At 46.9% G+C, this 21,393-nt stretch overlaps 1 protein-coding gene and 1 long non-coding RNA gene across 2 annotated transcripts; both read right to left on the reverse strand.

The window, feature by feature from the left end:
• Positions 1-575: 575 nt before the first annotated feature.
• Positions 576-3,668, reverse strand: LOC149340784 (uncharacterized). Its single transcript, XR_016283880.1, has 2 exons — positions 3,496-3,668; positions 576-746 (listed from the first exon to the last, which is right to left on the reverse strand). It is a non-coding gene; the product is annotated as an uncharacterized LOC149340784 (long non-coding RNA).
• Positions 3,669-5,909: 2,241 nt separating this feature from the next.
• LOC149340785 (endothelin-converting enzyme 2-like) lies at positions 5,910-21,153 on the reverse strand. The gene is made up of 5 exons (XM_089551343.1): positions 20,301-21,153; positions 15,900-15,970; positions 11,537-11,725; positions 9,296-9,550; positions 5,910-8,292 (listed from the first exon to the last, which is right to left on the reverse strand). The coding sequence occupies exons 1-5, from the start codon at positions 20,701-20,703 to the stop codon at positions 6,328-6,330; spliced, it is 2,883 nt and encodes a 960-aa protein (XP_089407469.1). The 5' UTR covers positions 20,704-21,153; the 3' UTR covers positions 5,910-6,327.
• Positions 21,154-21,393: the final 240 nt, after the last annotated feature.

Here is a 21,393-nt window from a genome sequence, read left to right on the forward strand (position 1 = left end):
AAAAATTTCTATAGACAGTCCATAGACTGTCTATAGACTTTAGTCTATGAAGTCTATAGACTGTCTATAGACAAATCCTTTAGACTGGTCTATAGACAGTCTATAGATTTATGGCCATACACTTTTAGTAGACTTTTGTCTATAGACAGTCTATAGACAAATGTCTACTGAAAGTCTATAGGTCTATAGGAAGTCTATAGACACAGGTCTATAGACAGTCTATAGACGATCTATAGACTTATGGTCATACATTTCCTATAGAGCTGTCTATAGACACTTGTCTATAGACGGACTATAGACGACCTATAGACTTATGGCCATCGACTTCCTGTAGATTACTGTCTATAGACAGTCTACAGACAAAAGTCTACTGATCCAGTAGACATATGTCTATAGACTGTCTATAGACATTCCATAGGTGTGTGGCCTAGCAGTGCTATAGACCTTTGTCTATAGACAGTCTATAGACCTCTGTCTACTAAACTATTAGTAGACCATTATCTATAGACTGCCTATAGACTGTCCACAATCATTGAAAAAGGTCACCAGACAGAGTTCACACATGAAACAATCAATATACTTACAAATTTAGTTTATTTCCAAGCTATCCAGGCTGGGAATATGCAATACATGCACCATAAGAATGCACCACAGTAACATAAAAGTTGAAAGTAACAGTCCGGCTAGTTTCCTCAGAAGCATTCTTGTGGCCTGTTGTCTGCAGTAAATCATCCGGGCATGTTCACCTGTACAGCACGAAGGAAAAAAATAATATAAGAGGAACTGAAAAAAAAATTCCCATTCCATCTCTACACATGTGCTTTACAATGCAAGGCATATCCTGGCTATGCCATTCTAGAAAGGCAATCTTGATCTTTTGGTGTGGTTTTATGGGGTTCAAAGACCCAAGGCGACACAGGCTACGAGACGCTAAAGTGAAAGGCTGGGGAATAATTTCGGTCACCTGTGCAGAGTACACAGGCCTTTAGCATTTTGCCTCCATTAAAATGCGACCGCCTAGGCCGGAATCGAACCTGCTTCTTTCAGGTCGCCATACGAACATGATAGCCACTGAGCTATCATGCCGGCTCAATCATTTCAGTAAATACACTACAGATTATAAGTGTCGTCATAAAACATTGTAACAAAGACCCCTAATCCTTGGAGCACTCTACTCTGAATCCAGTACTGATATTGATTTCTGTATGGCAATACTGTTACAGCCAATACTGATCTCTTTATGGCAATCCTTTTACACTATTTGTAACAGAAGACTTCGAACAATTGTGCCACATATCTGCATTGACTCGCAAGGAGCTGTTAAGAATGCCACCTCCATAAAATACAGATTCAGTGCACCTTACAGAGGGATGCAAAAAGGAGAATATTGCAGCATTTATTCTTATAACCGCTATAGAAGAAGCGCTTCAGAATACCCTGCGTGAATTAAACCTGGTACACCCGGCCAAATTTTTAACTGGCTCGGGTGTTGCATCGCTAAATGCACCTTGTAAAAAAGGTGCCTTTCGGCTACACTGCTGGCATATTCATGCTGTAATTTAACGAGTGAAATGTCATTTCGTGGTTCCTTTTTGTTCATATAATGTTTGAGCGCAGTACTTGCGTATTTAGATCAACGTTATCAGAAACATTCGTCTGCCACTACGAACAGCTGAAACAAGCGGCATACGCAGCAATGGATCTTGTCCATATGGCCTGATCCTCTGGGTAAAGTACCACTCCTTTCATGGCGGACAAGTCGTTTACCCGGATTAGTGCAAATGCGCCACCATAACCATTGCTGCGTATTCCGCTTGTTTCGGCTCTTCGTAGCGGCAGACGATGAATATTTCTGATAACTTTGATCTAAACATGCAAGTACTCCACTCGAACATTATATTAACAAAAAGAAACTATGAAATGCCATCTCACGGATCAAATTACAACATGAATATGCCAACAGTGTAGCCAAAAGGCACCTTTTTACAGGTGCATTTAGCGATGCAACACCTAAGCCAGTTAAAGATTTGGCCGAGTGTACGTAAGCCGATACTCAAACGGGCACAAGCTATACAAAACCAGCAGGTAGAAGCAACCAGTTCACCACAGATTTGCGCCTATAACTTGAAGCACAAAGACGGAACAGCATACTCGTACATCTGCGCGCGCTCTTAGAAACAAGCGGGTTGCAGCGCTTCCATGCCGCGCTCATTATTCAGAAAACTAATACAGTGCACAGAGGCTGCAGCTGCGCCGTTTGAAAAGCAGTCGCGAGGTTGAGACAGCAAATTACTGTCACGATAAAATACCGCCTGAAATTCACTTAGTTTTTCCTTCAAGTGCAGCTCCAACAGCGCAGTAAAGAGGTGTGTTTCTTGCATGGAGGCAGCTAACCCAACGCTGTTAGAAAAATCAGCGAAAGCATTGAACGTGCTCAAAGTAGGAAGTACTTCAATGAAACAATTAACGCCTTCAACAGCCGCAGCTATAATAACACGAGAGCTCAATTTAATTTTAGGCGCAAATAAGCGGCGAGCCACATCGGCGCTTTCGTAACGTAGCAGTCTGAAATCAGAAACACATACTTTGCCTCTCGCGCAAATGGTATTCTAGAAATCTGTGCACGCGTGAGCGGGATTCATGAACGAACCACTCGGAACGAAATGTAAGCCACCTCTTGTCGAGCCGACCTTTACCCAGCTTTCAAAATGAAGTGCCCGCAAGCCAGCGGCGGCGGCCAACGGCTCCGATGACAGACACGGACGAATCCATACGTGTGCAACGAAGGGGAGATGGGATGGAGCTCGTGGGTTCTTCGCGGTGTTTGAGCACGACGGCCATTCGCGCCGGCAACGAATTTTATTCACCCATCACACTATAAACATTCCTCCAGCGCCGCTTGAATACAACTTTGAGAAACGTCTCGCGCTCCAGTTTATAGCGTTACAAGACACCTTTGCTGAAACGTCGGCGTCCACGACGCGCACCGAGCGAGCGTCCATACGTAGCAAGCGATGCACACCTCAAAAAGAACAGCACTCCATGGTCCAGAGAGGCGATAACACAAAGATAAGAAAATAAATGTAATCCACCACTGAACGAGACTGTATGTAAGTACGTTTTCGGAGGTGCAAAGTAAATTGAGCTCACACGGCGCTAACTAACACACAGTTCCATTTCGGCCGTCATTCACAGGCTAAACGACATTTCTGGCCGCTCATCTACCTTGAAACACGAAAAATCTAGTAGACAGCTCGCGAGGAGCGGCTTATCATCAAGGACATCGCACAGACTGCCTTTCCGCGCGTTAGTAAAGACAGCGGGACAGAGATAAGCGGCATTAGTCGAGAACCGGATGGCTTAATTCCGCCTTAGAAATGAAGATAGGACAAGATAGGACGTTTGTAACTGCGCACATAATCTGTTCTGCACACACAGCTCTGCTTAGAGTGGTTTAGGAGACCAAATGAATAAAATTTAAACGTGTAGACTTACCGTAAGCGGACGATGAAGCTGGATTTTGAAGAAAACGTAATCCGCGAAAAACACTGCCAACGCCATTGATGCAGCAACGCACAGGGTCGTTTGCAGCCCGAATTATTTTCCGCCGTCTCGCGGTAAAATGGGTAAAACGTAAAACAGAAACCCATTTCACGGTCGTATCTTTATCGCTCGCACTCTTGCCGTGTGCAGCTTGATCTGATATCCAAGACCACAGAAGGCGATTGGTTTACAAGCTTAAATTCTTCGCTTACCCTCTAAAAATCTTATTGTTTTCGTGAAAACAAAACCGAAATCTAACTTCTTGTCGGTATACGCGCCGCATCTCCCACCGAATAGTATGTTGTACAATTCTCAAATAATAATTATAAGGTTGCATAGCACAACGTCTTTTTTGCGTGTGTTCGTGTTTAGAAAACTGATATGCGCCACATCAGCGTGTCATCGGCTCCGAAGCAAAAGGTGCAAGCGTAGGAACAAAAAAATACTGGTTTTGTGACTGTTGCGTCGCAGCACTTATTCACGTGAATACAAACTGCAAAGGTAGAAATGGCAGATGTTAATCGCACAGAGGACCAGGCTCTTTGAGATTAATCTAAAGTGTTTCTAAGGCATGGGCGCTTCCTTGAATTCTCACATCCGTATTTCCCCCTTTATTTTCAGGACGTTTTAAAGAGAAATGTAGAACCTTTGATGAAATGTTTCTGATTTCAGCGCGTTGGACAGTAACGATCGAAAGATATGGAATGGAATTGTGTAGAGCGATTCCTTTAAGGGACAGCGTATTCGTTCGATGTAGTACAGTTTGCGGGCGCCCTTAGTTCAAGAACGGCTGCCTTTCCTCGGCTTACTTGTTAGCATTAATATCTAATTGTATTGACAATATACGTCACGGTATAACGAAAAGGAGCTTGTCAATGCTCCTGAAAACAATATACAGGAGGGTGTTGTGATGGCCTTACGCAATACTTTTTAATTTCCGTAATAGCGAAGGAGGTGGGGGACTCCCGACATAGTTGCGGTCACTAGATGCAGGTCCTCTCAACATGCAGTGCAAAAATGAATTGACATTGTTCTGGACTTAGTCGAAAGTCAGTGTATCGAACATTGTTAGATAAAATTACGATTGTTATAGACTGGTATATAGGCAGTAGACTATCTATAGTGTACAGTCTATAGACGAAAGGAAATTGAGGTAGTTGTAGACTGTAGTCTATAGAAAGTCTATAGACCGTCTATAGACAAAAGTAAATTGAAGCGGCTATAGACCTTGGTCTATAGAGAGTCTATAGACCGTCTATAGACGAAAGGATATTGTGGCAGCTATAGACCTTAGTCTATAGACCGTCTATAGACGAAAGAAAATTGAAGCAGTTATAGACTTTAGTCTATAGAGGATCTATAGACAACAGAAAATTGAGGCAGCTATATACCTTAGTCTATAGCGAGTCTATAGACGAAAGGAAACTGAAGCAGTTATAGACTTTAGTCTATAGACACTCTATAGACAAAAGGAAATTGAGGCAGCTATAGACCTTAGTCTATAGCGAGTCTATAGACCGTCTATAGACGAAAGGAAATTGAAGCAATTATAGACTTTAGTCTATAGACAGTCTATAGACAAAAGGAAATTGAGGCAGCTATAGACCTTAGTCTATAGCGAGTCTATAGACCGTCTATAGACGAAAGGAAATTGAAGCAATTATAGACTTTAGTCTATAGACAGTCTATAGACAAAAGGAAATTGAGGCGGCTATAGACCTTAGGCTATAGCAAGTCTATAGACCTTCTATAGACGAAAGGAAATGGAGGTAGTTATAGACTTCAGTCTATAGCGAGTCTATAGACTGTCTATAGACAAAAGGAAATTGAGCCAGCTATAGACTTTAGTCTATAAAGTGTCTATAGACAGTCTATAGACAAAAGGAAATTGAGGCAGCTATAGACCTTAGTCTATAGACAGTCTATAGACAGTCTATAGACGAAAGGAAAATGAGGCAGCTATAGACCTTAGTCTATAGAGGGTCTATAGACAGTCTATAGACGAAAGGAAATTGAGGCGGCTATAGACCTTTGTCTATAGAGAGTCTATAGACCGTCTATAGACAAAAGGAAATTGAAGCAGCTATAGACTTTAGTCCATAGATTTTCTATAGACTGTCTATAGACAAAAAGAAAAGTCTATAGGATGGCTATAGAGTCTATAAAAAGTCTATAGAAAGTCTATAGACCATTTTTATAAGGGTTTTATCGCTTTTATGACCCTTTACATCATTGTGACGTTTGCTGCAGCTGATAGGTGGGTTGACGGTATGCCTATATATTACGTGTTTCTTTCCAATAAAGGATCAGTTGTCAGTAGCGCGTTGTCCTGTCTACCTTTCTTGTGTGTGTCGTGTTTTGCGCTAGCTTTGGTACGAAGAAAAATGCACCAACTAGCCCAGCAACAAGTGTTACTTGAGAACTGTACATTGTACGCAATTGCCAGTAAATGACGCTGTGAATTTTACATTATCCGCCATTGCGTGCTCGAAAAAAAAAAGAGCGCACCAAAGCATTGCGCACTGCACACAATTATTTGCGTCATAGGCCTCAAGCGTGGCACTTCCTATAACGCGCACTGACACAACGCTGAAATTCAGTGCATCTGCGGTGATCTCCAGAAGCAGGCAGAAAATCAGAATCACAGTACTAGCAAATGCGTCGGGTATTAGGCGTCAGCACGCATCGACACTTATAAATGAAAGAGTGCTCGCGTACTAAAGTTAAAAGTCCCTACGACTAACACAAAGCACGACAAGATTTTGCTACCGGCACCAACGCACCTTACAAGAGGCCGCAGCGCTGCAAAGGGTGCATTGGCGTACGCGGATCGCAATGAAAGGCGGCCGCGAACTCCGGAAAGTACTTCAATGGTATGTCGCACACCGTTTCCGGGTTCCTTTTCGCTCTGCCTCTGCACTTGTGATAACACTCCGCGATGAAGAGCAGCTGAGTCCCGGTGTACTCCTCCAGCCCCGAGACGGACCGATCCGACGGGGCCACGCTCTTATACGCGTCCACCACTGCACCCATACCGAAAGCCTCGGCCCCAGTGTCGACGCTGCTGTCCTCGTCGGTGGGCGCGTGTCCTTGGACGCAGTTGAGCACCATTTCTATCCTCCTGGCTTGTGCTGAGCCTGCCGCCTCGTAAGCATCGATGAAGAGCCTGCCCAATGCTCTGCTCACAACCGCCCCGAGGCCGCCATAGTTGATGGCCGCTGTGAGGTCATCGTGGAATAGTGGGAAGGATAGCGCGTAAGGCATGAGCTGGAAGTCTCGCTCATGGGGCAGTTCCACGCGATAATGGAGTCTGTTGAGTAAGTAGGGCATGGCGAAAGTACCCGGGGCGCTTCCTGCCAGCTGCGTGACCTTGTGCCAGTTGTCCACTAGCGAATCAGTCATATCCGACAAGTCGCCAAAGGGCGACGTGTAATTTGTGGTGGCGAAATTGCGGAACACCACTTCTAGCGAGTTCCAGTTAGAGACGACTGTGATGTTCGGGTCGGAGTATGCCCATCTGAAGAGCCGCCTCCGAAATGCGTCGCGAACGGACATAACGGTCGTTTGGGCGTCTTCGCCGGCGTCACTCTGCTGGATGGCAGCGACGTAGCTGGAAAACAGCGAATGGGCTGATAGGGACATGGCACGACTTACGCAGAAGATTCCATGATAGTTCGTCGCCATTTTCGGGTTGCTAACATAGAAGTTTGAGATCAACTCCTGGTTAGCGTATAGGGCAGCCACCTGCACTGTGCACCACGACACCAGCAAATGAAAACGGTCCTCGCCTAGCGCAGCCCAAAGCTCCAGCACTGCCCTGAAGTATTCGGAACTGGTTGTCGTTATGTTTACGCCTTTGGGGAAGGTGATGTTCAATATGGCGAGGTTGGTCAACCAGCGATCCACAGAAAGGAGCGTACCGTTTATATCTGTCACATGTTCAAGCTGCGATAGAATACTGTCGTGTTCTTGAGTAAAATAGGGCTTGGCGAGCCTTTCTATGTAAACGCTTTCGATGACGACTGTGTCTTCATAGCTCACTATTGCAGTGCCGCGTCCGGAAAGGTTCCTCTGGAAACTTCGCCGCAACTGCTTGAAATAAGCTACTCTCGCACCTTCCGTCTTGAAGCCGCGGGCCTGGTTAAGGACCAGTAAGAATGCCCTGCCAGCTTTGATTACGAAAGCGTCCTGCTGTGGAGACCGGTCAATGACGAAGTCGAGTATGCTGCCCCAACCGAGCACCAGGGAGCTGTGCAGGAGTGTGTACAAGGCATCAGCTTCGCTCGGCTGTTCCGGCCAGACGATACCAGCGCTTTCCAGCGCTCGCTTAACGGCTGGCAACTGGTCGCTCCTTCCATTTAACACGTCATCGCAGCTCAGGAATAGTTTCGCTGCCCGCTGCACTTCGCTCTGACCCCTGGCCGGAATGTCCATGGCAAGTGCGGTTCGGCGCAAGTTGTCTAGGATGTCAAAGATGTGGGTCTCACGCACACTGCTCAGGTGCCTCTGTTCCCAGCCGCCGCAGACGAACTGTGTGAAGCTCTGGCACGGGTCGACCGACTTATTGATAGACTCGAGCAGGTTCTTGGAGTAGGCCTCGCAAGCGTCAGTCGTGCAGGAGTCGTGTGCTGCAATGGATTTCACCCAGTACATCATCCGGATCAACAAAATTCCCAGACAGGTCGTCAGTGTTAGCGCCGCGATGACAGCCAGGGTCTTTTTAGCACCAGGACGCCAGGTTTCATGGGTCTGAAGGGATAAATGCACAAAGTAGAATAAAGAGCATGGTGAGAAACCACAACGTGTTAAGAAGACAACGTGTTGACACAGCACAAAACGAGGCACACAAAAGAGGCTCTGTGCCAGAGGACTGCTTCCTTGCGTTCTCAAATCAATACCAATTAGGCCCAACTGCAGACGGTCGTCACGCACAAAGGAGAAGGCATATAGAGGCTGTTTCACCTACTACTTTACGCAGTTTTTAAATATAGGTTTTTTCAGTTAGAAGAGCGCTTTTTTTCGCGTATCATTGTTACCAGCGCAGTACATCAGAATACAGCTAAGACGCGCTAACTAGCGGGCTGGTGACCTAATATTAAATAGTTAACTGCCTAACTTTTACCGGTTGTTCCCCCAATTACTGACAGGCGTGTAACCATCGTAAGTAATATCCATATCAGCTTTTAAAATTTAGAAAACGCGTTCACCCACGACGCTGTGGGCCAACAAATTTGGGATATTTCGACGACTTGCGTGCAGTGGAGGAGTTACTTTGCCTGCACGCTTCTGGAAAGCGCATGCATTTTTGTGCGATGTAGCGAAAATTTGCTGTGCGATAGCGCCACGGGTAACCACGTTTTCGAAATTCTAAAAACTGATATGGATGTCACTTACGGTGGGCTATACGCGTATCTATAATTAAGGAGCTTAACTGTAAGAATTAAAAAGTTTACTATTCAGTATTTGTTAAGCAGCGTACTAGTTAGCACGTGTTAGCTGTGTTCTGATGTATAAACAATACTAAGACGCAAAAGTGCGCTTCTAACTCAAAAATCCTTTTTTTTTAATTGTGTAAGATAAGAAGATACGATACGAATTTATTGTGTACAAATAGGTTACATAAATTCAGTATACAGGCGAGGGTCCCAAAGTCTAGCGACTGTCACGGGACCCCCGGCCTAAAGGCTTAGGTGACACACCATGTATATTCCGAATGGACAATCTTTGAGAAGTTCGCTGATGAAGAACTGACCTCGCTGGGGACGAAATGGCTGCGTTGGATAATTGCTGATTGCTTGATAGAGGACCTGACGCCCCGGCTGTCAGGGCTCATGATGCACGGAGGCGTCTTAGCACCAGCACCACGCAAACCAGTAGCCGCGAGGAGTCTTTGAACCATGCCCGGGGTGTCCAGGCGTCGCTGAATGGGTGCGACAGAGGGCGTCGTGCTGCTGGTCGTGTCCTGCTCAGCGCCAGCCGTCCTCCATTTCCCCTCGGTGCTCTTCGACTGTGAGGAAGGAGGTGCAAGCACATATGACCACATGGCGAAAAAGGAAACGTATATTGTTTTCTAATCAACCCTGTTGTTGCTTCGTTTTCTTTTGTGTGACGCTGGTATGCTAATAAAATAGACAAAATGTGATGCACCCGGGATGTTCCGAGCAAATCCACTCGAATTTAATGTCCGCGGCAAAAAAATATACAGATTCATGTCGAATGCCACAAATTGTAACGAACTCAAAATTATGCCTGGCCTAATAATTTCACGACGGATTTCAGATTTTAGGATTTTTTTTCAGTTCGTTGTCTCCTGCGTCCTACTTTCATGTAATACATGTAATAGATGATTTCGTAAAACATTTGGTTCAAAATAAGACATGCGGCGAGCACCACGTTGACGAAAAACAAATTAGAGCTCGTAAGTGAGTCAGTCACTTAACCTGTCCTGTGCGTATACATTGGATTCGCGGGCATGCCTAGGATCCGCATAATATTGATGTGGATGCAGTGACACACTTTGACACATGCGATATCCCTCCACCTTCCCCTCTTCCCTCAGATCCGTTCCTGTCCCATGTTTCCGAGAAACAGTCTTTGCGTCAGCGAACACGCGCTCTAATTCCTCCGTGTTCGTACCCTCTCCCCCGGAGTCTCACTCGGGAGGAGCAGGTATCTGTGCCCCGGATTCGGGCAGGAGCGGCTCTGACTCCTTCTGTGCGTCATCGGTGGCGTGACAAACATTACGAAGTGACTGACAAGTGTCCTCATTGTGGTGTTGCGCCCGACCAGTGTGACGAAAACCATTTGCTGTGGACTTGCCCGGCTACAGCTTCCGTGAGACGAAATGTCCTAAGAAAGGTTGGCCTGCGATGGGACGTTGCAGGCGACTATCGCAAGTGGACTCATCATAATCGCTTTGTCGCGAACTTCTGCCGCTTTTTAAGCGAGGCTTGTTTGCACTCCTTTTTATAACTTTCTTTCCCTTTTTCATTATGCCTAATGGCAAACAGCTCGAATAAATAAAGTGAGTCAGTGAGTAACTAATTAACGGTGTTTTATATGGTTAGCGTGCCTTACGTAATGGCGGCAAACTACGCGCCGCGTTCGCCTAGCTTAAGTGCCACCACAACTACGCTTGCGCCTCTCGGGCTGCCTCGCAAAACTTAGAGTCCTTCGCGCCGCGCCACAGCTGCGCCCACCGCGGGACCAGGAAGACGATGCTGACGCATGCGCTGCTCCGGCGGCAGCGCAACACGTATCACCGGGCGGACAGAAAGCTTCGCCAAAGTTCGCTTAGGTTCGTCGCCGCGTTCTCCTTCGTCCTGGCGCCAAGGCCACCCGAGACGCGCCGACAACGTAACGGAGCAAACAGCATTTAATGCTTAAAAACGGAGCGTGAAAAACATGACAGAAGCGTGTCAGCATTGCATTCAGCGCAACTGGCCAACACTTTCAACGTCATAGTTGCTCTCAGAATTTCCAGTCGAGTCAGAGCCCTAACGTGCACCTGTCATGCCCGTGGGTGCCGCTAGGTGTCAAAGCAGATATGTGGGCTGTTGGACCAGCATAAAAGACAGAAGTCGAACTATATATATCGTCATGTCGTCTTTGCTGTGCTTCTGCCGTCTACATCTGCGGACGATAGGCGCCCTATACCTTTGCAGTCGCATAAGAGACTTGTATTTGATCGCCGCTGACAGTGGCATCGTTTATTGCACGAGACATTCAATTACTGTGGTCGCAGTGGAAGATATGAGGTTTTGAGTGCCACACGTATGACCATAAGGTGAACAAGGAAGGGGGAAGCCTGAGGAAGCTTGCCAACATTTTCACAAGAGGAAGAGGACAAGCCCTCTCGATGAAACGTTGAAAACCTCCCTGAGTCTTTGCATTCCTTGTTCACTTTGTGTTTGCAAGAAACCAGTCTACCTGCTCTCTCTCCCTCTCTTACACGGACAAGTGCAACCACGACACTTAACATGGTGGGCCTCACCTTTCTCCTTTCGTCCACGCCCTGATTGGAGAATGCTGCTTCTTGATCTGCAATCGACACGGAGCGACGGGTAGTACTCTTCGACGACGGGGCCAGGCTGGTGGTGGAGTGTCTTGGCAGGTTCCGCATCCTGAACGCTGCGCTGGGCTTCACTGCGAGCGTGGAGGCCTTCCTTGTTGCATCGGACTGCTGCACGAAGTGACAAAACGAAGAAGTCAGAAAGGATACAGATGCAACGTTTCTGCGCGTAAATGTTTTCGCCTTGGAAGACCTTTCCAGGTACCTTTACAAGCTGGCTTACAAGGCCTAAGCAGTGTAGACGCTGCTTTTAAAGTAGGTTTACAGAAAGGTAGGCTTCTGAAATTCTTCGGCGTCACTCGCTGTAGGCGTACAAAATGTGGCTCAAATACCAACCCGCCTTTCTGTTCTAACGATATTTTAAGGCGGAAGCCTTTAATGCCTCATCGTTGTAAGCAGGAGCTGTCGACAGAGAATGTCACGCTTTTCAGTTGGTCGAAACGGTCGTCACGTCACAGTGCGCGAATTTCAATCGGGGCCAATTGTACTTTGGCTACTAACCATGCAACCAATTAAAGGGGTCGTATAGTGATGCTCCAAGTAGGTTTGAGTTTAGTTAATTGCTTACCTAACTAATTAGTCTAATTAACCTTTCTAGTCCGACCAGATAAATAAATAAAACCAAGTAAGAAATTTGCCGAGCTTGGGAATCGAACCCCGGTCTCCGGAGTGCGAGTCGAGCACGCTTCCACTCCGCCATGCCAGCATGATGGTTTTGAATGAACAAAGGTGCGTCTAGTGAATACGGTGTCTTCGTTCACTCCCATCTTCCTCCCTTCCCGTTACGGTGAGGTTTAGGTGTCCACTGAGATATGAGAGACAGATACATTTCCTTTCCTCAGAAACCAATTTACCGACGAGCAAGGCGTAATTGTCCGCGTTTCAGATTGGTCCAAATTGTCGTGACGTCACCGCGCCCGAATTTTGACGGGTGTCCACCGAAATATGTGAGACAGTTACTGCGCAACTTCCTTTCCTCAAATACAATTTTCGACTAGTGTCTACTCAGACATGTGAGACAGTTAATGCGTAATTTCCTTTCCTCAAATACAATTTTCATTTTCTTCATTACGGCCCCTCTTTCTTCTTTCACTCACACTTCCTCCCTTCCTGTACGGTGCGGCTGAGGTGTCCACCGAGATGACAGAGAATTACAGCCCCATTTCCTTTCCTCAAAAAGAGTTGCGTTCAAAGGGCAACGCATCGCGCCGAACGGGTGGTGGCGTTCCTTGGACTCCGTGGCAGCGCTACAACACGCTCTCGCGTTCCACTTCTAAAGGCGAAGCTTAAGCGTCATTAATTGGCACTTAATTAATGCACCAACAAAATGTGCAGTGAACAATCACGTAGCAGAATGCAGCACTCAGGCTTTCGCCTTTCAGCACTTTAGCCGCTAAAGTTCCTCGTAATTTTTTTAAGATGACTCGGTTCAGCTGTACCTAAAGAAATGTGAAATCAATTGCAGGTGATGGATCTGAAGAAACAAGCGCTCGCCACAGTGAATTAGGAAGAAAAGCGAAAAAATAACACTGGTATCATTTTAAATGCTGCTGCGCTAGATACTTCAAGGTTATTCAATTGAAAACAAATTGATGACTCTGCGTAAAGGAATATCCTAAATGTCACGAAGTCATGTCAATTGCAATTTACCTTCCTGTAAAAGAGTTGAAAATACACGCAAAATTTTCAACCACGATTTTTGCACGGGTATCAGAAAAAGGGACCAATTTTAAATGCACACCTAAAAACAATCAAAACGATGTAGCATCAAATCTTGCAAAATCATGCATATACACATTCGGCCTTTGTTCGCTACAGTTCAGGCTAACTGGTGTACTGAGATAAGGATAGGTCAAGAAAATTAGGTACTAGACGATACCATTTTATTAATTGAACTGGACATGTAAGTCCCAGTGGCTAATTTCAAGAAGCAGATCTACAAACCACAGTAAAACGAATAGAAAACACATATATTCGAACGCAGCCCTATAAATCTACATTAAATTATAACGGATATCCTACCTCGAACTTTCGTGTTTGCTATTGGAAACACATGGTTAAAACATAACCTTAAAAAACGTGTAAATTCAACATTCTGTGCCTTGACTTAGAGGCGTACTCCGAACTAGTGCCAGGGTTCGTTACTGTGGCAGTGTATTGGCAGAGTCTTCTGGTATAAGTAAATCTTTGTCCTTCGGTTGGAAATGGGTGCGTCAAAAGATAGTTAACGTGGGTGACATACATGACCGGTCGAAAGTCTACGCAACGGGTGCGCCGCCAAATGGTTGTGAGCTTACAGTGAGCCGGGACTGCGGCCTAACGGCGTCAGACCGAAACATACGTGTGAGCCTTGAGCATTGAAGAGAAGTTTATTGGACCCATAATTCATACAAAGGGACCACAGTCCCTCACAAAGACAAAAATCACTGCCTCTCCCGTAACCGAGAGTAGAGTAAGCATGAAATGTTCGCGGGCATAACACGAAGCGTACGCGTACACGACGAGACGCAGGCCTGACAAGTATGTACCGTATTGTGCGTTTTTATTGTAAAGACTTTCAAAAATTTTCCCGCCTCAACCGCTCGATCGTTTGCGGTGAAACTGCGCACAGAGCTTGCACAATATGGTAACTTTCGTATCGTAGCAAGCTTTACAACGGTACTTACTTAGTTGAGCCGTGCATGATGCGAAATCGTAGTTGTCTGCGTAGAGATCGTCGAACCAAAACCCGCAGACGCCATTTTTTCGCTGAAGGGCGGCAGTGGTGCCATCTGTTTTCAGCAGTGAAAAGCGTCACGACAAGGCGCCGAGGTAGCCGAGGTGAGCGTTGCATGAAGCGCGTGCCTACACTGTACGCGTGCCCTTTGAATATGCCGTTTTTTCGGCTAACTGAGCGAAAAAAGATATCAGAACAACTGATTTAACGAGGCTTTACCTTTCAGGTGATGTTATTTGCAAAATCGCCGCGGCACTTTGTCGTGACGCTTTTCACTGCTGAAAACAGATGGCGCCACTGCCGCCTTTCAGCGAAAAAACGGCGTCTGCGAGTTTTGTTTCGACTATCTCTACGCAGACAACTACGATTTCGCATCATGCAGGGCTCAAATAAGTGAGTACCGTTGTAAAACTTGCTACGATACAAAAGTTACCGTATTGCGCAAACTCTGTGTGCAGTTTCACCGCAAACGATCGAGCGGTTGAGGCGGGAAAATCTTTGAAAGTCTCTACGATAAAAACGCACAATACGGTATATGCAGCGCGTTCGAAACTGTGTAAAGTGCGTAGAGGCGAAAGCGTTTTCCGCACCACTTTGCCTATGTGACACTGGTGATGTCACCACTGGATACGTCACACAACTGATGACGAAGTAATGGCAAATTACTAATTAGTGACTAATGACTGATTAATGGCGAAATACTAATTAACTGCTAATTAATGACGCTTAAGCTTCGCCTTTAGGAGTGGAACGCGATAGCGTGTAGCACTGCCAGGTAGTCCGCGGAACGCCACCACCCATTCGGCGCGATGCCTTGTTCTTTGAACGCGACGCTTTTTGAGGAAAGGAAATTACGCAGTAATTCTCTGTCATCTCGGTGGACACCCGAGCCGCACCGTTCAGGAAGGTAGGAACGCCACCACCCGTTCGGCGCGAAGCTACCGGCGCTTGTATGCCGGTCCTGTAGGAGGGCTTAGAGAGTCTCGTTAAATCTCGTACGGTGCCCTGATGTTCTCGTTTCAGTGCCCGGATGAGTGGAATTCAGCGCCCGGATGTTGGCTCTCGGTCTCGGCGTGACGTCACCACACTGCCGACAACGGGAGCTAAAAGCATTTCATGCTTAAAAACGTAAAAACATTGACGCTTTGGCACCGCTCCGGGTGCCTGTTCACAATGGGACAGACAATGAGACAAATCAATTATTTTTCGAAAGAAATAGTGTAAGGGATAAGGAGTGTCACTGGGAGAAGGATAACCTGTGCACAAAGGGAGAGTGAAAGAGTTATTGATATTGTCCTACCGCCTGTTATTTGGATAAGTTTCATGCGACATATTGGGTTTCTTCATCGCAGACCACGGCACCCAAGGGTCCCATTAACAGACGCGCCTTTTTTCTATCGCATTTTGTAGCAAGGGCAAATGTTCGCCCTACCTGCATCTTGCACTCTTGCATGTGCTACGTGTGGTTTCAGACAATTGTGCACAACTACCTCGCCTGTGATCAAGTGGATCTTTGAGGACCTAGTTGTGCTACCGTCCTCTCTGAAATGTGCTGCCGTGTCTGCTTACCTTTCGTGCAGCATTTCCCGGCGCTGAAATTGATCTCGTTCGGCCCAGGGCTGCCGTTGAGGGGCCTGAATCTGCAGACGACGGAAGAAGTGTCAGCTAGGATCTTAGACGTTGGAGGCTCTGTGTGGTTACAAGACCCCAGCAAAGATATCGCTCGTAACTGACAACACCAGCCTCGAGCTACTGTTGTCAGGCCCCTCAGAGCTCACCGTGAAATGAAATCAGCCGGGAATCAAAGGGTCGCCGTAAATCATTGTAATAATAGCTTGTATTTTGTGGGCTGCTTGTAGAGAACGTTTTAGCAGAGCCGCGCACTTAAAACGGCCAGTACGGCAACGCGTGACCGTTTCTACAGTTTGAGATGCATCTGCCCGCATTTTCCTCGCGGTCGTGGTTAGCATAGTTAGCGTATTGACCATACAAGAGTGCTAAAGCTTTCTAGTACTGACGTTGTCGATGTAGTCCCGTCGTCCTGCGGCTGTAGTACTGTCAAGGAAAAAAAATTGCCAGCAGGGCGCAGCTGCCGGGCTGTTCGTTCGAACTCAAGTGTCGGTAGCGAATCAGTCAAGCACGACCTTGGGGTGTTTCCGCAGGCAGAAAATGACGCATAAAGCAATCGCCGGTTGACGGACGCGAGGAAGAGAGCAGTGAATGAAGGGAGTAATTCAAAATTACCATGCGGTGCAGCTGAAACCACTCGATACCAGGTTCAATGAGTATTTTAAAACCAGTTTGACCACTTCAGGTATTTTCATCAGGCAGGAGAGGGACTATACATTTTTGCTACGAGCTGCACCATTTCAGAAGTAAAATAATGATGCTTTTTCGAGCAAGGCGAAAGAGACCATACCGACAATATGAGCCGGAAAGGGAGGGCTTTTATATTTTCGTGATTTTCCAGCGCACGCCCAAAGTTTCTCAGTGATTCATGTACTGGAGTTCCTTTACGGCACTGCGAGCTGACCAGCATGCTTTACGCAGAAACAGGTTCCGCAGCAGAAGCGCTATCTCCTTGTGACGTTGTCTTGTTAAATCAGCATATATTGTTTTTCGGATGGAGCAGCAACGGCGGCAGGTTCAACAGAGCTGTGAAAGTTTGAAATTGAAACAAATGGGTTCCAAAGAAAATTTTCGTTGCAGTTAAGTCTGCATTAATATAATGATCTCCTAATGAGAGGCCGTAGTGTCGCTTTTAGAATGTAGCTTAGCAGCAGCACTGTGACCGGCTCTCCAGTTGCTATCGTGGCGCCATAAAAATGCTTCCTTCATATTCTCGAGTGACGTGTGGGGAGCCAATCTCCATTGTTGTTGTACGCAAGTTGCTTTCAAAGCATTCATCCTGCGGTAACCGAGAAACGCTATGTGTGTACGATGCAACGTTTACCACGCGGGACATTAAGAGACAGAAGCTTCAAACCGAGATCCTGATGAAATATCGCATGTGCTTGCCTGTGCAGTCGACAATACAGCGATTTATGCTTAAAATTGGCAATGCTAGAAAACTGAGTACGCAGCAGCATCCGCTACAAAGATCGGATTGCAGCCCTTGCAGCTCATGCAGCGGCGAGCTTATGCTACAACAGGTGCGCTCCTTGCTGTGAAAGGCGGCCAAGTCTGCGCCGGAGTTACGTTCGTCCGCTACTTTCAGGTCTCTACTTCTTCAAAAAAAAAAAAAAATTACCGACGATTACGTTACTTCCTAATGCGAAATTTGAGCGCAGCAAATAAGCTGTTTCACCTTTTCGATAGATTGAGGCAAAGAAATCGAGCAACACATGTATGCGCTATCACAGAATTTTTTTTTATTTTTCACACGTATTCCTTTAACAAAGACTCCACTAACAGTTCTTGACAGTCATGAAGGAAGCTTTGTGGTCGGGGAAATAGACTGATATATGTTCGACTTGGTACACCAATGCTTGATTCTCAAAGACGAGATCTATACAAGTGCCTCGCGAGGTTGTCACAGCCGTGGGACGCGTTACGAGCGAGAGGAACGGGATGTTCTCCCGCATAAGTGTTAGGAAATTGCTGTTTGTCTTTATGTCAACATTAAAGTCCCCCACTACTAACATCGGTGTGGATCGATGGACGGTTAATGCGAGTTGCAGGAAGTGCACGACGTCTTTCGTGAGTGCGGTAGGGGCGAAGTAGGCAGCTACTACCAGCAAGCCGTTGGGCAACTTTGCGGCGCACAGTTCGCCAACTTCATGTGACGTGCCAAACATTTCGACTGGTATTGCAGAGAGACCTGTGCGCAAGTAGATAGCGACTCCCGCCTTTCTGTTGTGGTCTCTGCGAGCACCACAGCAGTATAGGAAATCTATGATTTCGAGAGGCTCTTCGGGATCCATCCAGGTTTCAGCAAAGCAAAGTACAGAGGAATGGCGCAGAATGTGATCGTGGTGTACGTCCTTGGCATGTGCGGCAAGGGAGCGTACGTTAAGAATGTGGTTGTGAATGATGAATCAAGTGCTGCCAGCGAATGACGCGTCCATTGGCTGTCTGCGTGTGCTACTGATGTGTGGTTAACATGTTAAGCTTCGCCTGTAAGAGTGGAACGCGACAGCGTCCTGCAACGCTGCCAGGGAGTCCACAGAACGCCATCGCCAATTCGGCTGTACGCCTTGCTGGACGGTAAATTTATTTTTTGAGGAAAGGAAATGTATCTCTCTCGCATATCTGGGTGGACACCTGCACCTCGCCGTAAGGGAAAGGGGGAAGATGGGAGTGAACGAAGACGCCGTATTAGCTAGACGCGCCTTTGTTCATTCCAAACCATTCAGCTGGCATTACGGAGTGGCTAGCGTGCTCGTATCGCACTCCGGAGACCCTGGTTCGATTCCCCAACTCGACCAATTTCGTTCCCGGTTTTATTGATTTATGCGGTCTAACTAGAAAGGTTAATTAGGCTATTTCATATTTATATTATTGTATTTCTATCCATCGTGTTCTGTCATTAACCTGTCAATTGTTGGAACTGTCTAGGATGTTCGACACAACGTATATGAAACGAGCAACGTCTTACTGAGTGGGGAAGTGCGTGGTGGTGGAGGGAACGCGGCTTCGTACTTATGTTTTTTTTTTTTCAGCAGCGTCTCCTTCCGCGGACGCTGCGGCGCGCGTCTTTCTTTTCTTTTCTTCTGACCTCTTAATTCTCCTCTATATTAATTAGGCTAATTGATTAATTAAGCAATTAACTAAACTCAGTCCAACTTAGTTGCAGCATCACTATACGATCCCTTTGATTGGTTGCATGGTTACTAGCCAAAGTACAATTGGCCCCATTTGAAATTCGCGCACTGTGACGTCACGAGCATTTCGACCAATTGAAAAGCGTGACATTGGGGGCGGAGCTGGTTACGAGGCCGACGCCGACGCGAAACCCAGGAACGGACGCCAAAGAGCTGCGCTCTAAAAAATGAATGGAATTTTACCTGAAAGCTATACTTGGGGCTATGAGGTACGCTTTAGTGTAGGGCTCCGAATTTATTCTCCCCGGGAAAATGAAGAACGCTGGGAGGTTTTTGTTTAGTTTATATCGGCGTAGCTTCTTTTCAGCGGCCTTCCTTCGTTAAACGTACAGCCTTTGTCAAAAGTTTAGAGCCCAGGGGGTTTGCTTCTGGGCCGCACTGCTTTGCTCGTAATGGTGGTGGTGAAAAACATTTATAATGCAATAAATATTTACAGAGAGGTGATTGGGGTAGGCCCTATTGGCCCTTTCCCCTAACAATACTAGGTGGAGCCCCTATTCCGGGGCCCCATTGGCAAGCAACGCCGCCCGCGTCCGGTGAACCAAGGCCTTTTGGGTCTTTAGGTCCTGACAGCCGAGCAGGGCCGCCTCCTAGTCCTCTCTGGTGGGGTTGGGGTTGGGGGGGATAGATGGGTTTGACTGACACGCCCAAACCATGTGGAAGGTGTCAGCCACCTCCCCACAGAACTGGCACGCGCCATCAAAGGATGTATTGAAATGTTTAAGCACCGCCGGGCACAGTACAGTGTTAGTAAGAATTTTGATGAGGAGGCGCTCGTCAGCGCGATCCAGACCCTTACAAGGGGCCGGGTAGCGCCGGTGCTCCTCCTTGTAGTAATCGGTGATTTGTTTGAATGCAACTCCTCAAGGTAAGAAGATTTTTGGTCCTGCTCTCTCCGATGCGTAGGAATTGCATGAGGCCTACAGGAGCGTCACAATAGTGCTCAGAAGCAAACCCCCGGGGCTCTATACTTTTGACAAACGCTGTACGTGTGTATTGCTGGTGACAAGGCATACCTTGCTAATTCCTTGAAGATATTTGCTACTGCTTAGTACAGGGTTGCTCCGTCCAGTTGGATTTAAAAGTTTCATCTCGCAGAACGCAGACCATCGCAAGCCTAGTGTAGCAGCTGAATACAAGATCTTACCTTTTTTATCCTCAGGCTTCGGGCCAGGCTCCACAGGGGAAACGGGTGCCTCTGGCTGGACTGGTTCCTCCGGATCGGCAGGTGCCACCGAAGTAACAGGCTCCACTGGGGTAGGCTCCACTGGGGTGACAGGCGCCTCTGGGTGGGCCTGTTCGGCCGGTTGGGCAGGCGCCACTGAAGGACGAGGCTCCTCTGGAACGGGCACCGCAGGGGGAACAGGGGCCTCTGGGTGGGCCGCTTCCTGCGGGTGTGCAGGGACCACTGACGGAAGAAGCTCCACTGGGCCGACCGTGGATTTGCGTTTCGACTCGACAGAGTCGCGCTGGATTCGCGACTCCTTTCCCGTCTTGGATTTCTTTTTGCTCGTCGAGGTACCACTGGTGCGGCGTTTGTTGGGCTCCATGAAGAGTAAGCAGTGTGCAGCCGAGAATATGCCTGCGCTGAGGAGGACTCGGACGACTCGGACCAGCTTCCTTCTTCTTCTAGCGACGGCACGCGCTCACGCGAGACGCTTCAGATTGCCTCGTGCAGAGGAAAGAGAAGAAAAGAGAGGAGGAGAAGACGATGAAGATGAAGTCCAGGTAAAAAAGAGGATGAAGAAGAAGAAGAAATTTTCACGTTCTGGTGGTGGTGTGCCGGAGGGTTGTACATCAGAGAAGGACGTACCTAGAAATTCCAATTACTCGCATGGGACTTACTTTGTCGGTTCCGCTTCTTCTCTCCTTCGATGCTAGCGCCAGAGGTTTCGCATTGCATCAAGTTTGCGAATACCTCCACAATCGCATAATTGCTACCGGCAGATTCCCTTGCTAATGGTATCCAAAATTTCCGATTGCAAAATTTCTCAGCAATTTTTTTCTTTTATCCAATTGCCTAATCTCTTCGCCCGTTAATTTTTTCGAATTATTTTTATTTTATTTTTCTTTTAATTTATGATTCAATCTTTAATTCCTCTGAATTTTTACCCAAAGCTAGATCATTAGCTTGGCCCCAGTTCTTTTGGCACTCCTCACTGAACCCTGGGCTATCTCCCGTCGTGGGTATGTGCCATGCCACCAAGGCAACAACAACAACAATAATTCGCGACTCCTTT

Source organism: Amblyomma mixtum, chromosome 6, assembly GCF_055824585.1.
Source record: "Amblyomma mixtum isolate Tamu chromosome 6, ASM5582458v1, whole genome shotgun sequence".
NCBI lineage: Eukaryota > Metazoa > Arthropoda > Arachnida > Ixodida > Ixodidae > Amblyomma > Amblyomma mixtum.

Excerpts from the sequence above, each read along its gene's own strand:
- LOC149340785 (XM_089551343.1), bottom strand. The coding sequence starts at position 20,703 with ATGGAGCCCAACAAACGCCGCACCAGTGGTACCTCGACGAGCAAAAAG. Across the intron at positions 15,971-20,300 it reads GAAGCCTGAGGATAAAAAAG|ATTCAGGCCCCTCAACGGCA; the intron begins GTAAGATCTTGT and ends CGTCGTCTGCAG. Across the intron at positions 9,551-11,536 it reads GCGTGGACGAAAGGAGAAAG|TCGAAGAGCACCGAGGGGAA; the intron begins GTGAGGCCCACC and ends CCTTCCTCACAG.